A 16,756-nucleotide genomic window follows, 5' to 3' on the forward strand; every position below is an offset into this window, starting at 1 on the left:
TACACTTGGAAACCTTCCACTGGTGACTTTATTTGAAGTGAATAGCAGGTTAAGGGGCCTCAATGCTGACGTTGGACTTGGAACATTTGGTGAGGGGACAGCCCCTTGGGTCAAATAAACAAAGACTAAATGAAAATACGAAGGGTTTCTTAGGCAATATATACACTAAAGCTGGCCTAATATTTTCGTAAGGCCCAAAGTTAGTATGGAATTTTGTTCAGTCAGTCCGGGTGCTTAATTACTTTCGCACACGGTATAGTTTAACTACCTCCTATATCTTGGGAACCCTATTGTCGATCTAGGTACCTACCTATCCATAACAATCACCTCCCATTATTCTTTCTAAACCTGAGTGTCTCAATCCCAGAGAAGGCATGACTCTTTAAAAAGCACCAGGCAATGAGTGAATGAATCATGGAGTGCAACTTCTATGGATGTTTGGTAGTGCCAGCTAGCTGGTAAACAGATGGTAAACAGCTGCCTACAGGTAAGTTACGTCTGAACTCGCCCCTGTTTCTCAATAGTTTCAATAATTGCAATTTATCAGCTACTGCTCCGCCCGGGCAATTCTCTTCTATTATCCTCATCTTTCATCAGCTGCTATTGATCGAGACCACCTCATCCCCCAACGCGATAACAAGATGGACGAATCAACGATCCTTGCGATGAGTGTTGCGCGGGCTGTCGAGGCCGATGCAGCTCTTATCGAGGAACTTCGACAAGAAGACCAGATTGCGCGTGATCGTATGATCGCGGAAACCCTAGAAACCGACCCCGAAGCGATTATTGAGCCATACCAGTCTGCAATCGATGAAGAAACGTTTGAAACACTACGACAATTCAATGTCATCGCTACCAGCAACGCTGGAGAAACTGACAGTGGAGAAGAACGGACTACTGATGGTACCCAGAATGATCAACAAGCCCAACAGATCCAGCTCGCTGCCAATACAGACGAAATACAAGATACTGTTGTTGACCTTGAGGACGGTGCCCAAAGAGTCAACCCTGTTGAAGACCCCTTGGGCACGACTACTGCGGACAAGCCAGCAAAAGAACAACAGGAAACAGATGTTCCGGGTAAAGCCCGAATTCAGGAACAGGAACGGGATACTGCACAGAATGTCTTGACTGTTGTGGAAGAATCCGCTGCTCGAGCCCAACCAACCAACATTGCACCTGTCCCGGACAAACAGTGCGTCTCCTGTCAGGACGACTTCCCCGCCACCGAGACCTTTGAGGCACCTTGTTCTCATCACTGGTGTCGAAGATGTCTCATTATCCGTATCGAGGCTTCCCTCAGAGATGAGTCTCTCTTCCCACCCACGTGCTGTGAACCTCTTCCCGTCGAAGTGGGTGACTTCATCTCGCAGGAAATGGTTGACTTGTACCAAGAAAAGACCTTGGAATTCTCGACTATTGATCGCACTTATTGTAGCGATGCTACATGTGCGGCTTTCATTCGACCTCAGTCCATCGAAGGCGATCTGGGGCGTTGCTCTGGCTGCGAAAAACAGACTTGCGTCCTCTGTAAACGTGCCTCGCATGAGGGTATCTGTCCTGAGGACAATGCCGCACAAGACGTTCTACGTCTAGGCGAGGCAGAGGGGTGGCAAAGATGTGAGAAGTGCAAGCACCTTATTGATCTCAACACAGGTTGCTTCCACATCAGTGAGTATATATTCCAGCAGCCCTCAGACTCGTCTTTAACTAACATTGCGCAGCCTGCCCTTGCGGTCATCAATTTTGCTACCTCTGTGGAAACCTTTGGAAGACCTGCACGTGCCCCCAATGGGAAGAAAACAGACTTGTCGATGCCGCTGGCCAGCGTGTTGTAAATGCAAGGGAGCGAGTAATACGAGAATTACATCAGGCACGCTGTCACCACCAGAGGTGCGACCGAATTGACGGTCCCCGCGACTGCGATGACTGTCATCAGACACTTCAACTATTCCTTCTTCGTTGCGAGAGGTGCGATGTTGAGTTATGTGATCGGTGCCTTCGTCGCATCAGAACCGAGCGATGACAGGATGATACTGGTGTTTTTTGGCTCCGGTCTCCTAAGCCTTAGGGGATAGAAATAATTAGTCTAAGAAGCCTAATCTAAGTAGCATAAGCTGCTCTAATAATTTCGTCTCTTATGCTCCCAGCGGTCAATTTTTTTGATGCCCTGAGGATTTGATCTTGATTGAGCCCAGGCCATGTGATGTTGCATGTCACGGCCATGAACGATGACAGAAAGTCATAAGTGCATCTTGTCACAAATTCCACACGGAACAAACCTAATCTACTTATTATCCCACTCGTTAGTTCAATAATATGTTCTTTTTTAAGATTTCCTGTGTTGACAAGATGCATCGCCTCAGCGTATCAGAAGATGTAACAGCAAGAAGCATAAGAGACGAAACCAATAGGCCAGTTTATGCCATTTAGACTAAAGCCCTTAGGTTAACTATTCAGTTTCATGCCATAAAGTTAATGGACCATCTTGTCTATAGGTACCCAATGGTCTAGATACTAGGTACCTAGATACTCCAACTTCTTACCCGCAATTGTATTTCGCAAAATGGGCAGGAAGAGGCATAACTGAAGTTCACAAGCGCAGAACGATCACAGAGTTCATAAAAACAAATTGAAGTGAATCAAAAGGTTTATAGCAGTAATTGCAAGGTTCTAAAAGTTGCTCATGCAATCTGGCCATATGAACACAAGCGAGCATTTCGCTTTGTACTACGTGAGACTTGTTCCCCATTGTTCCCATTCCTCGAATTTCTCAGCAGTTTATACATGAATGCAGAGTATCTTCCCATGTCTCGTCGTTCATTTCCATCTTCCTGCATTATGCTCTGCTAATGCGCGAAAGCTCCAGCTCCGAAAAAGTGGCAAGTTACACTTCAGCAGAGGTCATTCAAGATACCCCTGACCACTTCAACTAATGCCACCAATATACATATCCTTTCCACATCATCACAACAGTACTCGTCATGTATTATAGAACTCATACTCGCCTCTTCCCCTCACACTTCCCACAGATCTGGTAACTGCACTCAACACATAACCATGGATTGCATGGGATGAAGCGTGCACACTTAAATCACCACCCCAGTCGGTTCCTGTTTTCCATTAGCAAGTATTCACACATATAACTAGGAGGTTCACCAACAAAAAGAGCAGAGTCTCGACGACCACGAAAAATGCCATTTAATGGCATCTTTCTGCATTTGTCACTGCCATCGGTCGGACACAACGCCGGGGCGTTGGGATTGAAGGTGTTATCATTAATCGCCTTTTGTGCTTCCATCCTTCTCTGTCGCTCTTCCCACCAGGCACATTTGCATGATGCGTGGCTTCGGTTGCAACGGTAGCAGCAGTCAGGGCAAACTAGGGCGACTTTAGTTAGGTAATGATGATGTAGTAGTGGTATCTCAACTTACAAGAATCCTTTTCATTGACGCGCTTGCAGAGATAGCAAGACCCTTGGACTCCGTTTCTTGACATTCTTACGGTCACACCGTGAACTTGAGATGGCGCCTTGTCCTGATACGGGGCCCCGATAGCCTTTCGCTTTCTAGGAGAAGCATCCGGGTTCATGTAGGAGATGCCAAACTTCCTGGAAAAGAAGTCGCACAGGGTGTTTTGGTCAAACACTGATGTGTTCACATCAATGGGGACGGGAGATTCGCAACACATGGGTGGGAATGGAATCTCACCGCGTATAGAAGACTTTACCATATGGCAAAGACATCCGTGGCAGTACTGATGCTGGCAAGGGCACATGACCAGTGCCTCGGCGGAAGGAGTAGTCCCACAAGTGAAGCACTTGACAGCTTCTTCGAGTAGGTGGGTCGATGCAACGCCGGCATGGTCATCTTCGATTTTGAGCGAAGTGCATTGATCGACGATGAGGCAGGCATCAACAGGCTCATCCTTAACATCAACTTTGTCATCTGTGAATGTGTCATGTGGGATAGTGATGTTGATGGGCTTGATATCGGCAGGTCCAACCACAGGATCATTCTCGAACGAGATCAGATCTTCCTCGCTGTGATCAGAATGACAACAGAGTTTGTTCTCTGACTTGTCAGGCTGGGTCATCTTGGCACGTGAACCATTTTGAAGAAATTCCCAAGCGTTGTTGGTGTACTTGGCCAACTTGGATTGTGAAATCTTTGCAATGCGATCTCCAAAGCCCAGTTGACGCTCTACTATAAAATATTAGTTTAATATAACTGCATGGATATTAGTTCTTTACCTTTGACCACAGATTCGTTAGAAGTACCACCAACTTTGGCGGCGGATTCTGCAGAGGGACTGCACGTAGGGCTGGCGGCAGTAGCAGCAGTGGTATCCCAAGACTCTTCCTCCTAGGAGATCTCGGATTGGTCTGCTGCGTCACATTCGTCGGCATGTTCTATAATTTGTCAGCGAGATAGTCTTGCGTTTATTGGATAGCCTACCCGTGGCCTCAGCAACGAAGGGTGGTTGCATGGCCGCTAGAAGAGATTCGTTGATCAGACGACCAACTCTATCTGCATCCCATAGCTCGGACCCCGAGGCTACAGATTCGAGATAAGGTCGAATTATGCGTAACTCGACGATTTGCTGCGGTAATGGTAATTCCACGTTCTCCCCGGTATAAGCTGCCTCCCATTGATCCAGGTAACTCAGCTGGGACGCAGCAGCTTCCCGTGTCGAAGGATCCTCGGAGGCCTCCATGATGATGAAGTTGATCAGATTGTTTGTTTGGTACAAGACTGTATTATCATCGATGGGGCTTGGTAGAGTGAGGGGTGAGTGAAGATGAAGAGCAGGTGGAGAGTAAAGATGGAAGATGAGGTGAAGAGAGACGAGATGGAGAGAAGATGATGGACGCGAGGAAGATGGAGCGGAGGTGAATATAAAATTGAAAGATCAAGATGATACAAAGCGGGGGTAGGTGCGAATGGAGGAAGGATGGAAGAGGGGAAGGAGACCGTGGAGGTGGGAAGGAGCCACACCCCGACTGTTGTTGTAGTGGAAGCTTTTGGATGCCAAGAGAAGAGCAGAACTGTTGGGAGTTGAGCCTGAGGTTCATTGAAGAGAAGGGGCAGGCCTTGCTCAAGGGCAGAATGACGAAATGCTGGCCATCGATGAGCTTTTGCTTGAGCGTAGAATGGCAGACTTACTCCAGTCGCGGCGATATCGAGAAGCCAGCAGTTCGAAGTCAGTCTGATACACTAGAATCTATGACGAATTAGTTTTCTTGCCATATTGAAACATGTTACGAGTGGTTGTAATAATAAGGAGAACATTAATGGATGCTGAATTACAATAGGAGCGAGGAGCCCATGGCCAGTGTTGCACTGTAGAATAATTAAAGCTACCACGGTTGTGTACCTAGTTTTAATAAAAGGAACAATACAATAAAGATGCAGCGATTAGTCTGTGATTGTAAAGCAACGGGTTGGTGCCTAATTCCTTGTAACTATTGTCACAAGCCTACACAAAGAATCCATCAACAATAGGGGTTTTGGTATACAAAAACATGCCTGCTCTTCTTGCCCATTTGCACAGCTCTCAAATGATTCATCCATATAATCATTTTCCAATATATAAAACTGTCCACCAGTATACACGACGTTAGAAAGATACGTCCATGGGTCCATTCCCATCATGTTTTGTTATTTCCTTGCGCCTTTTAGTCATTTCACCAAACCGTCTAAGTCATCATAGTTTTCAACGCCATTCCTAATGTCAAAACTTCATGGTCTTCTCCCTGAACCCCCGGCAGCTGCTTGTCCAAGCCCATCAGTCCATACACAGCCAGTTGCGCCGACCGCACCGAATACTCCATAGTGAACGTCACTTCGCGCTCGATCTCGACGAATTGCCCCATCAAACCCAGATTTTTGCTTCCATCAGGAATCACCTTTGGTCTATCGCCCTTCTTGCGCGTGAGGAATGGACTGCCAATCAATGGCATCAGACAAGGAACGGTGATGGAACGATCGAGTGTTGGTCGTATAGGAAAGGCCATGAGGTGGAGCAACTCCGTGAGGATCTCAGCACCGGTGCACTCGAGCATTGGCTTTCTAACATATCGGCCTTGTTGGTCAGGAAACAACCCATAGCCCCAGAAGACAAAGACGCCGTCAGGTTGGTCTTTGACGTATGGTTGCTGGGGAATGGTCAGAGAAAGCATCCAAGGACAGTCACGAAAGGTCAACAGAGGTACAGCCCCGGTCAGCGTGCCAGTCCATTTACAAAGATGCTCGAAGAAAGCTGGATCGCGGAGTGTGACAGTGAAAGAGAGCCAAGTCGACTTGGAAGGTCGATCGAAGAAGGCTTCAGGGTTGCCGAATGTCTGTGGACGCTCCAAAGCAAGTTTGTCCCAAAATGCCCACGACGGGTCGAGCGCGTGTGGTGCTGAATCACGCAGCTCCATTGTCGGAGGAGGCTGATCGTTGGTGCCATATCCCATCCCAGAAGTTAGCGAGCCAAGTGTGAGGAGGACGATGTCGTCGGGCCCCAACGTCAACTGCACATGTTTGCTGTCTTGGTAAGTCTTCAAAGCAGTTACCCTGAAATCGGAACCGATATCCTCAATCTCTAAACCGCTAACTAATATGCCTATACAAGTCAGACAAATACTTCCCCAGTCGTACGCAAAACTTACCGTGACGAAATTCGACATCCGATGCCTTGAGATATTGTGTCAATGGCTTGATAATAGCCTGAAAGTCCTCCTCGGGTGCTTGCTCGACGCCCGACAGAGTTCCCATATTAGGAAACTCGTGCAACATTCGGTGTAGGCACCGTCTGAACTCAACAGCACTACACCAAGGGTGGAAGCGATTAAGAGACGACCATAAATCCCAGAAGTTAGTTTCGAAGAAGTCTGGCTCGAATAAAGCCTGTATCTCAAGCCCTTCTAACTCTTCCTCCGTCTCGAGAACGACCCTCATCAAGTCGCATTGGTTCTTCACGCTCAGACCCATGGTGCTCACGTCAACTGCCTCAGGCTTCTCTGCCCCATTCTCGTCAAAGACCTGCCTCACTAATCTTGATCCAGATGCACCCAATTTTTTACTTTCTTGGTTGAAGCGACGAAACCTAGCAGCCAATGTCTCGCCCTCTGTCTCGAAAGGTACCTTTTCCAACATACCATATAAACAGTGGTACGTGAGACTCATTTTTCGTATCGCAGATACCCTATACCCAGTATCCCAAGAGGGCTTCGCGAATGTCGCCATCGATCCACCCGCTTTCGATGACGCTTCGAGGACATGAATGTGGCTGCCAGGTACGTTGACATCGTCAATTAGGAAGACGGCAGCAGCCAGTGAAGCAATGCCACCGCCGACGAGCCAAATGTGAGGGCTGTTGGGATCAGAGCCATTGCTGCTACCTGGGCTGTTGCTGAGGCTGATTACCCCGTTATCTTCGTCGGGAGTCACCTTCGGATCGCCATGGTTATCCTCCATACCCAATGTGCTGTCGTCCGTTCTTGTTGACCTTGGACCAGGGAGTTGGCAAGCGAGATCTAAACGCAAGATCCTTGCTGATGGATGAGTTGTCGTTTTTAGCGATGCCAATTGGCACAAGGGTAATTGGTGAAGGATTTTTATTGATTGCTTTTGATCTTTCGAGAATGCTGATAGCAGTTTAGCTTTAATATTTTTCGAGCAGACGCCAATTGAGCGTCCGGGGAGCCAAGATCATGAGACCATGGCAAGAATTTATGAACAGCTTTCCCTGCCCTCAGCATAAACCCTTCTACGGCCCGGTCCATCCATTACAGTGCGCAAATAAGGGCTCAACCGCATAACTTATTACGTAGATTGGCCAATCTGTGATGACCTTTCTGTCCCTTCTCAAGATTTTATCAGCCTCAAAAGGTGGATTGCCTCAGAATTGCTGGCTTTTCGAAGGGCGAGGAAGAATCGTACGATGCGTTGGCGTGATGGTGAGTGGACTGAGCATCCATCCGAAGCGGGCCGCTGCTTTCTATGGAGGAAAGGGTCTAGACATCGGTGCTTGGCATTCTACCAACTGACAGGATATATATGCGGTGAGTGCTGGGGCCTTTTGCAATATTTGACAGCGCTTGACAGGCTGATGTTACGAAATATGATCGAATGGTAATATGTTGAGCCGCTAACCTCGACGAATACAATAGGGATCAACAGCGACCAATTCACTTTCGGTGTCGACGTACACTGTTGAGCTACCGTAGCGCCAGTGGTCTAGCCCGCACAATGACCGCCGGTCTTTTTCGAACTACAGACGCATACCAACGGAAGCCACTCAACGTCTTCTCATGATATGATGCTCCGTATACCGGCCTTCAGGGTCTACGGCCCCGCAAGAAACATTCCGGAATGGTGGATCTTCAACGGCCGCGCCAAGACCATTAACGAAAACAAGGGTTCTGGTGCAAAGACGATTGTTGCATCATCGGCAAGGTAAAATGTTCGATTTTACTTTCTGAAACAAACATGATGCACGGAGGGCATCATTGTATCGTGTTTGCGCAGATCCGGGTAGATGCCGATGCAGTCAGCCGTGATTTACCGGTGCATCTTGTATCTGGAGCTCTGGACATTGACATCGCAACGATGAGAGCATGAAGAACCGGTTCCCGCAAGGATTGACGACAAAGTTGCCGGTAAAACCTGTCACGAGATGCCAAACAAGCTCGCCTGAGGAAGGGTATTTGGCCAGGCAAGCTCCTTGTCGCTGCTTTACACAAGAAACGCAAGACGTGTTTTTCGTCGTACGGGCTGAAGCACCTTGCCATTAATTATACTTTCTTGGTCAGAGTTTTAGTGACAGAATATGGTGATGTGGCTGTAGGAGTCAAGATTGTCGACAAACAGGGTGAGTAAATGGCTCGTCTCATTTACCTAGCCGACAATGACTGACTCGGCACCTTCCGAAGCCTCAGATCATGGCACATCAATAGCCAATGCAGCTCGACGTTTTAAGGCCAGCCTCAGAGATGAACCTAACCACCAAGAACCAGCATCGAGATATCTGTCCGAAACCTCTACAACCTCGGCCTAAAGCCTCAAATCTTATCAATCTTTGCTTTCACTCTGTTAAATCGCTCTAGCTTCGGGATTTTACGTCTTGCCTGTTTAAAACTCCACATTGGTCAAGCTAGCGCAAAAGATTCTGCGCAGGACAGCCTCAATGGTGATAGTATCATGGGCACTGATTGATAAGGAATGGGTCTGTACACCAAGACACAACAGCTTGCGGAACCCCTTACGTACTAGCATCACCTAGCACGGGTAAGACCGGTGATTTTTGTTCCGCCAAGTTGAAGACAACTTCTCTTTGGAACATTTGGACTTGTACGTGTGCGCCAATCAATGTACGGATACGCAATCTGCCAATGCAACGTCTATGCGAACCAATTGGTAAAGTTACGGCTCTGTTTCCGTCAAGATGGAGATCGACAACACATCCCAGACAGGGCCCAAACATTTTTCTTTTGTGTTGGCCTGAAAAGTTGACAGCCAGGGTGCCTTGGACCTTGGACCATACTCTCCACTTCTTCCCGCAACGCGTCTACGGAGTATCCGTACAAGCTTCTGAATCATGAGTTTAACATTCATGAGCAAAAGCAATGCTGCGCCTCTCGTACAAATCGGAAAGAGTTTGCTGAGCTGAAGCTGACACACTTAATGTCAGAGATCAATACTCAACTTGGTTGTTGTGATTACTGTCTTGTCTGGCTACGGATACGCTTTGATAGTCGGTATTTGCGTATTCGGCTTTTACGATTACGAGAACTTGAGATTGCCGGTACTGTAGTGTACCTAGAGTGCCGTGAAGCAACCCTCCCTCCATGACTCCATGTCACTACCCGCCCAACCCTGACATCAGCAATCAAGTGAAGTTGCGATGGTTCCGATTTGATAAGGCAGACGGCAAAGAGGAAGGTTGCAGTCGTTTAAGCAGAACAATTGCTGTATGTCAGACAACGAACGCAAGTCAGCAAGACCGACGGCCCGTCTGCGTTATCTGTCAGAGGCAGAGCCAACAGGATGAAGGCCGACGGCCCGTGCTGGGAACAATATCTCGAGATAACATATTCTTCTTGAAGCCAGTTGACAACCTTTATGGGTGTCACAACAAGGAGACTGGCTACATCATGACGGCTGGACAAAAGGGAGTGATTGTCAAGGTTGTCCCTGTAGCCCACGCGGACGATACGCCACATGCCACATCACTAGACCACCAATGGATAAGCGTCGAGAAAGGGGCCTGATTATAAGGCACACCCAACCAAATGCTCTCACCAGTGCTGCAAATTGCACCTAGACCAACTAATCCGCGACTTTCATGCCCCCAATGGGATGCGACAAGTGCTGTATAGACTGCCTAATGTAGGATTGGAACCCAGAATCCTGCAGCTTTGAAGGATGAAGACAGGGTGTTGGATTGGACGGATTTGTTAGAAGGAATTGGCCAGTAAAACGAAAGCAAGGAAAAATAGAAGCTTTTCTTGTATGATGATGGCATTAGAGCTTAGGTAGGAGGTACCAGAGGTAGGTACTTTGATTTAGTTATTGACAATCAAAAGTGTAATTAATTTCTCCAACTTTTGTACTACGAGACTAACAAGAATAATAGAGAGAATTCAGGATAGTGCTTCCACGCTAAGTTATAGCGCTCGGTTTTATTGTCCTAATTTTCTTTATTTTTTAAGAGACATCTTCTCCGACCGACAATTCGAATATCCCTCCACTTTAGTCCCCATCATTTCCCGCCTTTCTTGACCTTGACCTGGACCTGGACATCGCATCGCATCCATCTCCAAGGTACCTAACCCAACGTTGGACTTGGACTTGGCCTGGGATCCCACTAGGACTAGGACTGGGACTAGGTTAATCTCTCCCTCCACACCCAATCCAACACCTACAAAGTACTTACCTCTTGACCCCCTTTTACCTCTTTCTTTTTTCTCTTACCTCACCTCTTTTTTTTTCACCCTCTTTCCCTTACTTCTACTCCTCACTTCCCGCTCACGTCAGAGAATCATATTATTCTCTGTTGTTTAGCTGAAGTTGGTGTGTGGTCGTTTATTCGTCCTTGTATCTTTTTTTTTTTGTGTTCTGTGGCTGCTCCTTCTAAAAGTCAGCTCAGCTCCAGGGCCTCAACGCCTTGCCGATACCTCACCTTTGCCCCTCCACCTCCCACCGCGTTTTGACTTTCCGCCTCGATACTTCGACAGCAGAAGGACTGCCACCTCGAGTAAACGTAAGTGTTGCATTGCGTCTCTTCTAAGCCTCACTCCTACATAATCACCTGCCTGTCCCCCCACGAAACATCCCGTCTCTATCTCATGCCGCCTTCAATGGCTTGTTGAAATACCCCTACTGCATCCTGCAGATCCTGACTGTTTTGCCCCGGACTTACACAACCTGCGCTTAGACCAGTCTACCCGAGATCCAATATCAATGTGGTAAACGACACCGCCGATAACTCTTCCAAAAACCAATTCGAATCGATTTCAACACGATGGCTTCGATACTTCTGCCGAAACGCTTCCGCGGCGAAACTGCGCCTGCCGAGAAAACCACACCGTCATGGGCTTCCAAGCGGCTCACCCCCATCGCCCAATTCATCTCTCGCCTAGCTTGCTCCCACCCAATCCACACCGTCGTCCTTGTCGCCGTCCTTGCGAGCACTTCATACGTCGGTCTGCTCCAGGAGAGCTTCTTCAGCACTGATCTCCCTACAGTGGGCAAGGCTGACTGGTCTTCCCTCGTTGAAGGAAGCCGTGTCTTGCGCGCAGGTCCTGAGACTGCCTGGAACTGGAAGGCCATTGAGCAAGACTCTATCCAGCACGCTGGCGCTGATGCCGACCACCTTGCACTCCTGACTCTCGTCTTCCCCGACACCCACTCAGCCGAATCTTCCAGCACTGCTCCTCGATCCAGCCATGTTCCTGTTCCTCAGAACCTGTCCATTACGCCTCTTCCCTCGACCAAGAACTCTTTCACCGCCTATTCTCAAGATAGCATCCTCGCCTACTCTCTTCCTTATGCTGAGGGTCCCGAGTTCCTTGCTGCTACCCAGGAGATTCCCAGCGAGGATGCCGTCGAGACTGAGACACAGCACGGCCGTGAGAAGAAGACATGGATCATGAAGGCTGCCAAGGTCAACACCCAGAACAGCGTTGTCCAATGGGCCAACAATGCCTGGACTGAGTTCCTCGACCTCCTCAAGAACGCCGAGACTCTCGACATTGTCATTATGTTCCTCGGTTACATTGCCATGCACTTGACCTTTGTCTCCCTCTTTCTCTCCATGCGAAAGCTGGGATCCAAGTTCTGGCTCGGTATCTGCACGCTGTTCTCTTCCGTCTTTGCCTTCCTCTTTGGTCTCATCGTCACCACCAAGCTCGGTGTTCCCATCAGCGTTATCCTTCTGTCTGAGGGTCTTCCTTTCTTGGTCGTCACCATTGGCTTTGAGAAGAACATTGTCCTTACCCGCGCCGTCATGTCGCACGCCATCGAGCACCGTCGCCAGATCCAAAACTCCAAGTCTGGCAAGGGATCTCCTGAGCGTTCAATGCAGAACGTTATCCAGTACGCTGTTCAGTCTGCCATCAAGGAGAAGGGTTTTGAGATCATGCGCGACTACGCCATTGAGATTGTCATTCTTGCCCTCGGTGCTGCTTCCGGTGTCCAGGGTGGTCTCCAGCACTTCTGCTTCTTAGCTGCTTGGACTCTGTTCTTTGACTTTATCCTCCTCTTCACTTTCTACACTGCCATTCTTAGCATCAAGCTTGAGATCAACCGCATCAAGCGCCACGTTGACATGCGTATGGCTCTTGAGGATGATGGCGTCAGCCGCCGAGTTGCCGAGAACGTTGCCAAGAGTGACGGTGATTGGACACGCGTCAAGGGCGACTCTTCTCTTTTCGGTCGCAAGAGCAGCAGCGTTCCCACTTTCAAGGTTCTGATGATCCTCGGTTTCATCTTTGTCAACATTGTCAACATCTGCTCCATCCCGTTCCGCAACCCCAGATCTTTGTCCACCATTCGCACTTGGGCTAGCAGCCTCGGTGGTGTTGTTGCTCCTCTTTCCGTCGACCCCTTCAAGGTCGCTTCCAACGGTTTGGACGCTATTCTAGCTGCCGCCAAGAGCAACAACCGCCCTACCCTGGTTACCGTTCTCACTCCCATCAAGTACGAGCTTGAGTATCCTTCCATTCACTACGCACTTGGTTCTGCCATCAACGGAAACAACGCCGAATATACCGATGCTTTCCACCACCACTTCCAAGGCTACGGCGTTGGTGGCCGCATGGTTGGCGGAATCCTCAAGTCCCTCGAGGACCCCGTCCTCTCCAAGTGGATCGTCATTGCTCTTGCTCTCAGCGTTGCCCTGAACGGTTACCTCTTCAACGTCGCCCGCTGGGGTATCAAGGATCCAAATGTCCCCGAGCACAACATCGACCGAAACGAGCTCGCCCGTGCTCAGCAGTTCAACGACACTGGCTCCGCTACTCTTCCTCTTGGCGAATACGTTCCTCCTACTCCCATGCGCACTGAGCCCAGCACTCCCGCCATCACCGACGATGAGGCTGAGGGTCTTCAGATGACCAAGGCTCGCTCTGACAAGCTGCCTAACCGACCTAATGAGGAACTTGAGAAGCTCTTGGCTGAGAAGCGAGTCAAAGAGATGAGCGACGAGGAGCTTGTTTCTCTGTCTATGCGCGGCAAGATTCCTGGTTACGCCCTTGAGAAGACTCTTGGTGACTTTACCCGTGCTGTCAAGATCCGACGTTCCATCATCGCCCGTAACAGAGCCACTTCCGACCTAACCCACTCCCTCGAACGATCCAAGCTGCCTTTTGAGAAGTACAACTGGGAGCGTGTCTTTGGTGCCTGCTGTGAGAACGTTATCGGATACATGCCCCTCCCTGTTGGTGTTGCTGGACCTCTTGTCATCGATGGCCAGAGCTACTTCATTCCCATGGCTACTACTGAGGGTGTCCTGGTTGCCAGTGCCAGCCGAGGTTGCAAGGCTATCAACGCTGGAGGCGGTGCCGTTACTGTTCTGACTGCCGATGGTATGACTCGTGGTCCTTGTGTTGCTTTCGAGACTCTTGAGCGAGCTGGTGCTGCCAAACTCTGGCTTGACTCTGAGGCTGGTTCAGACATCATGAAGAAGGCTTTCAACTCGACCAGTCGATTCGCCCGTCTTCAATCTATGAAGACTGCTCTTGCTGGTACCAACCTCTACATTCGATTCAAGACTACTACTGGTGACGCTATGGGTATGAACATGATCTCCAAGGGTGTCGAGCACGCCCTTAGCGTCATGTCCAACGAGGCCGGATTCGATGATATGCAGATTGTCTCTGTTTCTGGAAACTACTGTACTGACAAGAAGGCTGCTGCTCTTAACTGGATCGATGGTCGTGGTAAGGGTGTCGTCGCCGAGGCCATCATTCCTGGTGACGTTGTTCGCAGTGTTCTGAAGAGCGATGTCGATGCCCTTGTCGAGCTCAACATTTCCAAGAACTTGATCGGTTCCGCCATGGCTGGCTCAGTCGGTGGATTCAACGCCCACGCTGCCAACATTGTCGCTGCTATTTTCTTGGCCACTGGCCAGGACCCTGCTCAGGTTGTCGAGAGCGCCAACTGTATCACCATCATGAAGAAGTAAGTTTATTCCATCATTACTCGTTAACATTTTGCTAACCATTGCAGCCTTCGCGGAGCTCTCCAAATCTCTGTTTCCATGCCTTCTCTTGAGGTTGGAACCCTCGGTGGCGGTACTATCCTTGAGCCCCAAAGCGCTATGCTTGATCTCCTTGGTGTCCGTGGCTCTCACCCCACCAACCCTGGTGACAACTCCCGCCGTCTGGCCCGCATCATCGGTGCCTCTGTCCTTGCTGGAGAACTTTCTCTCTGCAGTGCTTTGGCTGCCGGTCACCTGGTTAGGGCCCACATGCAGCACAACCGAAGTGCTGCTCCCTCTCGCAGCACCACTCCCGCTCCTATGACGCCCGTGTCTTTTGCCATGACCAATGGCCCAGAGCGCTCGGCTTCAACAACATCGATGAGCGCTGCTGCCATCCAGAGGTCAAAGCGATAAATGATGAGCGTTTGCTTTTGAAGGAGTCGCTGATGAAGTTATAAAAGAATAGAGACGAGCATGTATGACATATGGTCTGGGATGGATGATGGGTCATACAACATGGAGTTTTTCGCATTGGGACATTCTGAAAAGGTCGCGCAAAGCGTACATACATACACAGTCGTCGAAAGATGCAGATATGGTAGCATGAGTTTAATACCGCTCCAAATAGTCAAATTTAATCCTTTTTTTGTTACTTGAACTTGTCCACAGCGTTGGCGACTGATGTGAACTTGATGCCCATGTCTTCCATACCCTTTCTGCACTCATCCCACTTGTCAGGCATGACAGGCTTTGTTCCCTCATTAACTATCCATGTCGAATATCCCTCTTTAACGGCATCCTCAGCCGTAGCTTTGACACAAAAGTCCGCTGCCAACCCAACAACAAAGACATCCGTAACATTCTGCTCACCCAGCATCCCAGCAAGCCCACTATCACTTACTCTAAACGGGTCATAAAAAGCACTATACATCTCAACCCTCTTATCCTGGCCCTTTTCGATAACAGCGTGCAGACGCGAGACGTCCAGCTCGGGGACCAAGTCAGCACCAGGGGTACCCTGGACGCAGTGGGTGGGCCACAGGGTGGTGGTGTAGCTGCGGGAGGAGTCGCGCGGGTGTGTGATTGTCGTGGTGGATGTGTAGGGTGTCGACGAGGGGTGGTTGCTGGCGAAGGAGATGTGGCTTGGTGGGTGGAAGTCTTTGGTTGCGAGGATGAGGTGGAAGGGGAGGGCTGTTAGAGTGTTGATTGTGGGAGCGATGGTGCGGCCTTCTGGGACGGCGAGGGAGCCGTTCTGGGGGGGTTTTAGCTTGACTGATATACTTATCGTGGGTGTAGAGAGTTGTTGGTTCATAGGTAATGGGTTTGGAGTAGTGGTCTTGTCGCTCTTATCTCAGTCACATACAAGATGTCAAGACCAGTATAAGTCAAGCTACTCAACTCTATAGAGCTTACAAACCAACCAACCCTTGGCCTGTAACCTCATATGAAGATCTACTATAGGTACAAGATGTCCTATGATAGTACCACCCATCTACAACATTCTCATAGACGAAGGTCAACTTACTGGCGGACAAAAGTCCTCTTGAAAGTCGACGATAATAAGAGCCGGTTTGAAGGATTTTTGGCTTGTCATGATGGCTCTGTATCTCAAGGTATAGTAGAAATGTTTCAATTTATTATACAAATACTGGCGATTCAAAGAATTGTATCAATAGTGAGAGAGAAGTTGTTTAAGAGGGAGAACAACGATGACGAGGTGGAACAGAATTAAAGAGCAGCTGATAAGAATTAGAACGGAACGCCGTATTTGTCGGCCCCGCACTTCAGGCAGAGGGGTCACAGTAACTTTTACCAAACCGAAAAAAAGTTACAAAAAATAATGAAGCACTTTAACTTTAAAATAATGATCAGAAAGGCTAAAAAAAAAATATGCCATCGCTTGTTTGCAATCGTACTTTATAGGAACAGCCCGATGCGGGGGTCGAACCCGCAACCTTGAGATCGCGTACTCGTAAGAGTCTCACGCTCTACCGATTGAGCTAACCGGGCGTGGCTCTTTAATTGTTGAAAGAATAGGTTGGAGCTGCGAGTCATATTCATTAGC

At 48.9% G+C, this 16,756-nt stretch overlaps 7 protein-coding genes and 1 non-coding gene across 8 annotated transcripts; 4 read left to right on the plus strand and 4 right to left on the minus strand.

Annotated features, from left to right (window-relative positions):
* Nucleotides 1–641: 641 nt before the first annotated feature.
* FGSG_09200 (uncharacterized protein) lies at nucleotides 642–1,838 on the plus strand (the record flags this gene model as incomplete). Its single annotated transcript, XM_011330275.1, has 1 exon — nucleotides 642–1,838. The coding sequence occupies one exon, from the start codon at nucleotides 642–644 to the stop codon at nucleotides 1,836–1,838; it is 1,197 nt and encodes a 398-aa protein (XP_011328577.1).
* A 1,251-nt stretch (nucleotides 1,839–3,089) lies between these two features.
* On the minus strand, nucleotides 3,090–4,716 carry FGSG_09199 (uncharacterized protein; the record flags this gene model as incomplete). The annotated part of the gene is made up of 5 exons (XM_011330276.1): nucleotides 3,090–3,113; nucleotides 3,164–3,381; nucleotides 3,435–4,205; nucleotides 4,253–4,300; nucleotides 4,458–4,716. The coding sequence occupies 5 exons, from the start codon at nucleotides 4,714–4,716 to the stop codon at nucleotides 3,090–3,092; spliced, it is 1,320 nt and encodes a 439-aa protein (XP_011328578.1).
* Nucleotides 4,717–5,698: 982 nt separating this feature from the next.
* On the minus strand, nucleotides 5,699–7,463 carry FGSG_09198 (uncharacterized protein; the record flags this gene model as incomplete). Its single annotated transcript, XM_011330277.1, has 3 exons — nucleotides 5,699–6,609; nucleotides 6,656–7,036; nucleotides 7,145–7,463. 3 exons carry the CDS (start codon nucleotides 7,461–7,463, stop codon nucleotides 5,699–5,701), a joined length of 1,611 nt encoding a protein of 536 aa, XP_011328579.1.
* An 844-nt stretch (nucleotides 7,464–8,307) lies between these two features.
* On the plus strand, nucleotides 8,308–9,045 carry FGSG_13529 (uncharacterized protein; the record flags this gene model as incomplete). The annotated part of the gene is made up of 3 exons (XM_011330278.1): nucleotides 8,308–8,444; nucleotides 8,801–8,859; nucleotides 8,921–9,045. 3 exons carry the CDS (start codon nucleotides 8,308–8,310, stop codon nucleotides 9,043–9,045), a joined length of 321 nt encoding a protein of 106 aa, XP_011328580.1.
* A 790-nt stretch (nucleotides 9,046–9,835) lies between these two features.
* FGSG_13528 (uncharacterized protein) lies at nucleotides 9,836–10,258 on the plus strand (the record flags this gene model as incomplete). Its single annotated transcript, XM_011330279.1, has 1 exon — nucleotides 9,836–10,258. The coding sequence occupies one exon, from the start codon at nucleotides 9,836–9,838 to the stop codon at nucleotides 10,256–10,258; it is 423 nt and encodes a 140-aa protein (XP_011328581.1).
* Nucleotides 10,259–11,511: 1,253 nt separating this feature from the next.
* On the plus strand, nucleotides 11,512–15,343 carry FGSG_09197 (3-hydroxy-3-methylglutaryl-coenzyme A reductase; the record flags this gene model as incomplete). The annotated part of the gene is made up of 2 exons (XM_011330280.1): nucleotides 11,512–14,669; nucleotides 14,718–15,343. 2 exons carry the CDS (start codon nucleotides 11,512–11,514, stop codon nucleotides 15,103–15,105), a joined length of 3,546 nt encoding a protein of 1,181 aa, XP_011328582.1. The 3' UTR covers nucleotides 15,106–15,343.
* FGSG_09196 (uncharacterized protein) lies at nucleotides 15,341–16,285 on the minus strand (the record flags this gene model as incomplete). The annotated part of the gene is made up of 2 exons (XM_011330281.1): nucleotides 15,341–15,943; nucleotides 16,217–16,285. The coding sequence occupies 2 exons, from the start codon at nucleotides 16,283–16,285 to the stop codon at nucleotides 15,341–15,343; spliced, it is 672 nt and encodes a 223-aa protein (XP_011328583.1).
* Nucleotides 16,286–16,618: 333 nt separating this feature from the next.
* FGSG_20726 lies at nucleotides 16,619–16,701 on the minus strand. The gene has a single exon. It is a non-coding gene; the product is annotated as a tRNA-Lys (tRNA).
* Nucleotides 16,702–16,756: the final 55 nt, after the last annotated feature.

Source organism: Fusarium graminearum, chromosome 4, assembly GCF_000240135.3.
Source record: "Fusarium graminearum PH-1 chromosome 4, whole genome shotgun sequence".
Lineage (NCBI taxonomy): Eukaryota > Fungi > Ascomycota > Sordariomycetes > Hypocreales > Nectriaceae > Fusarium > Fusarium graminearum.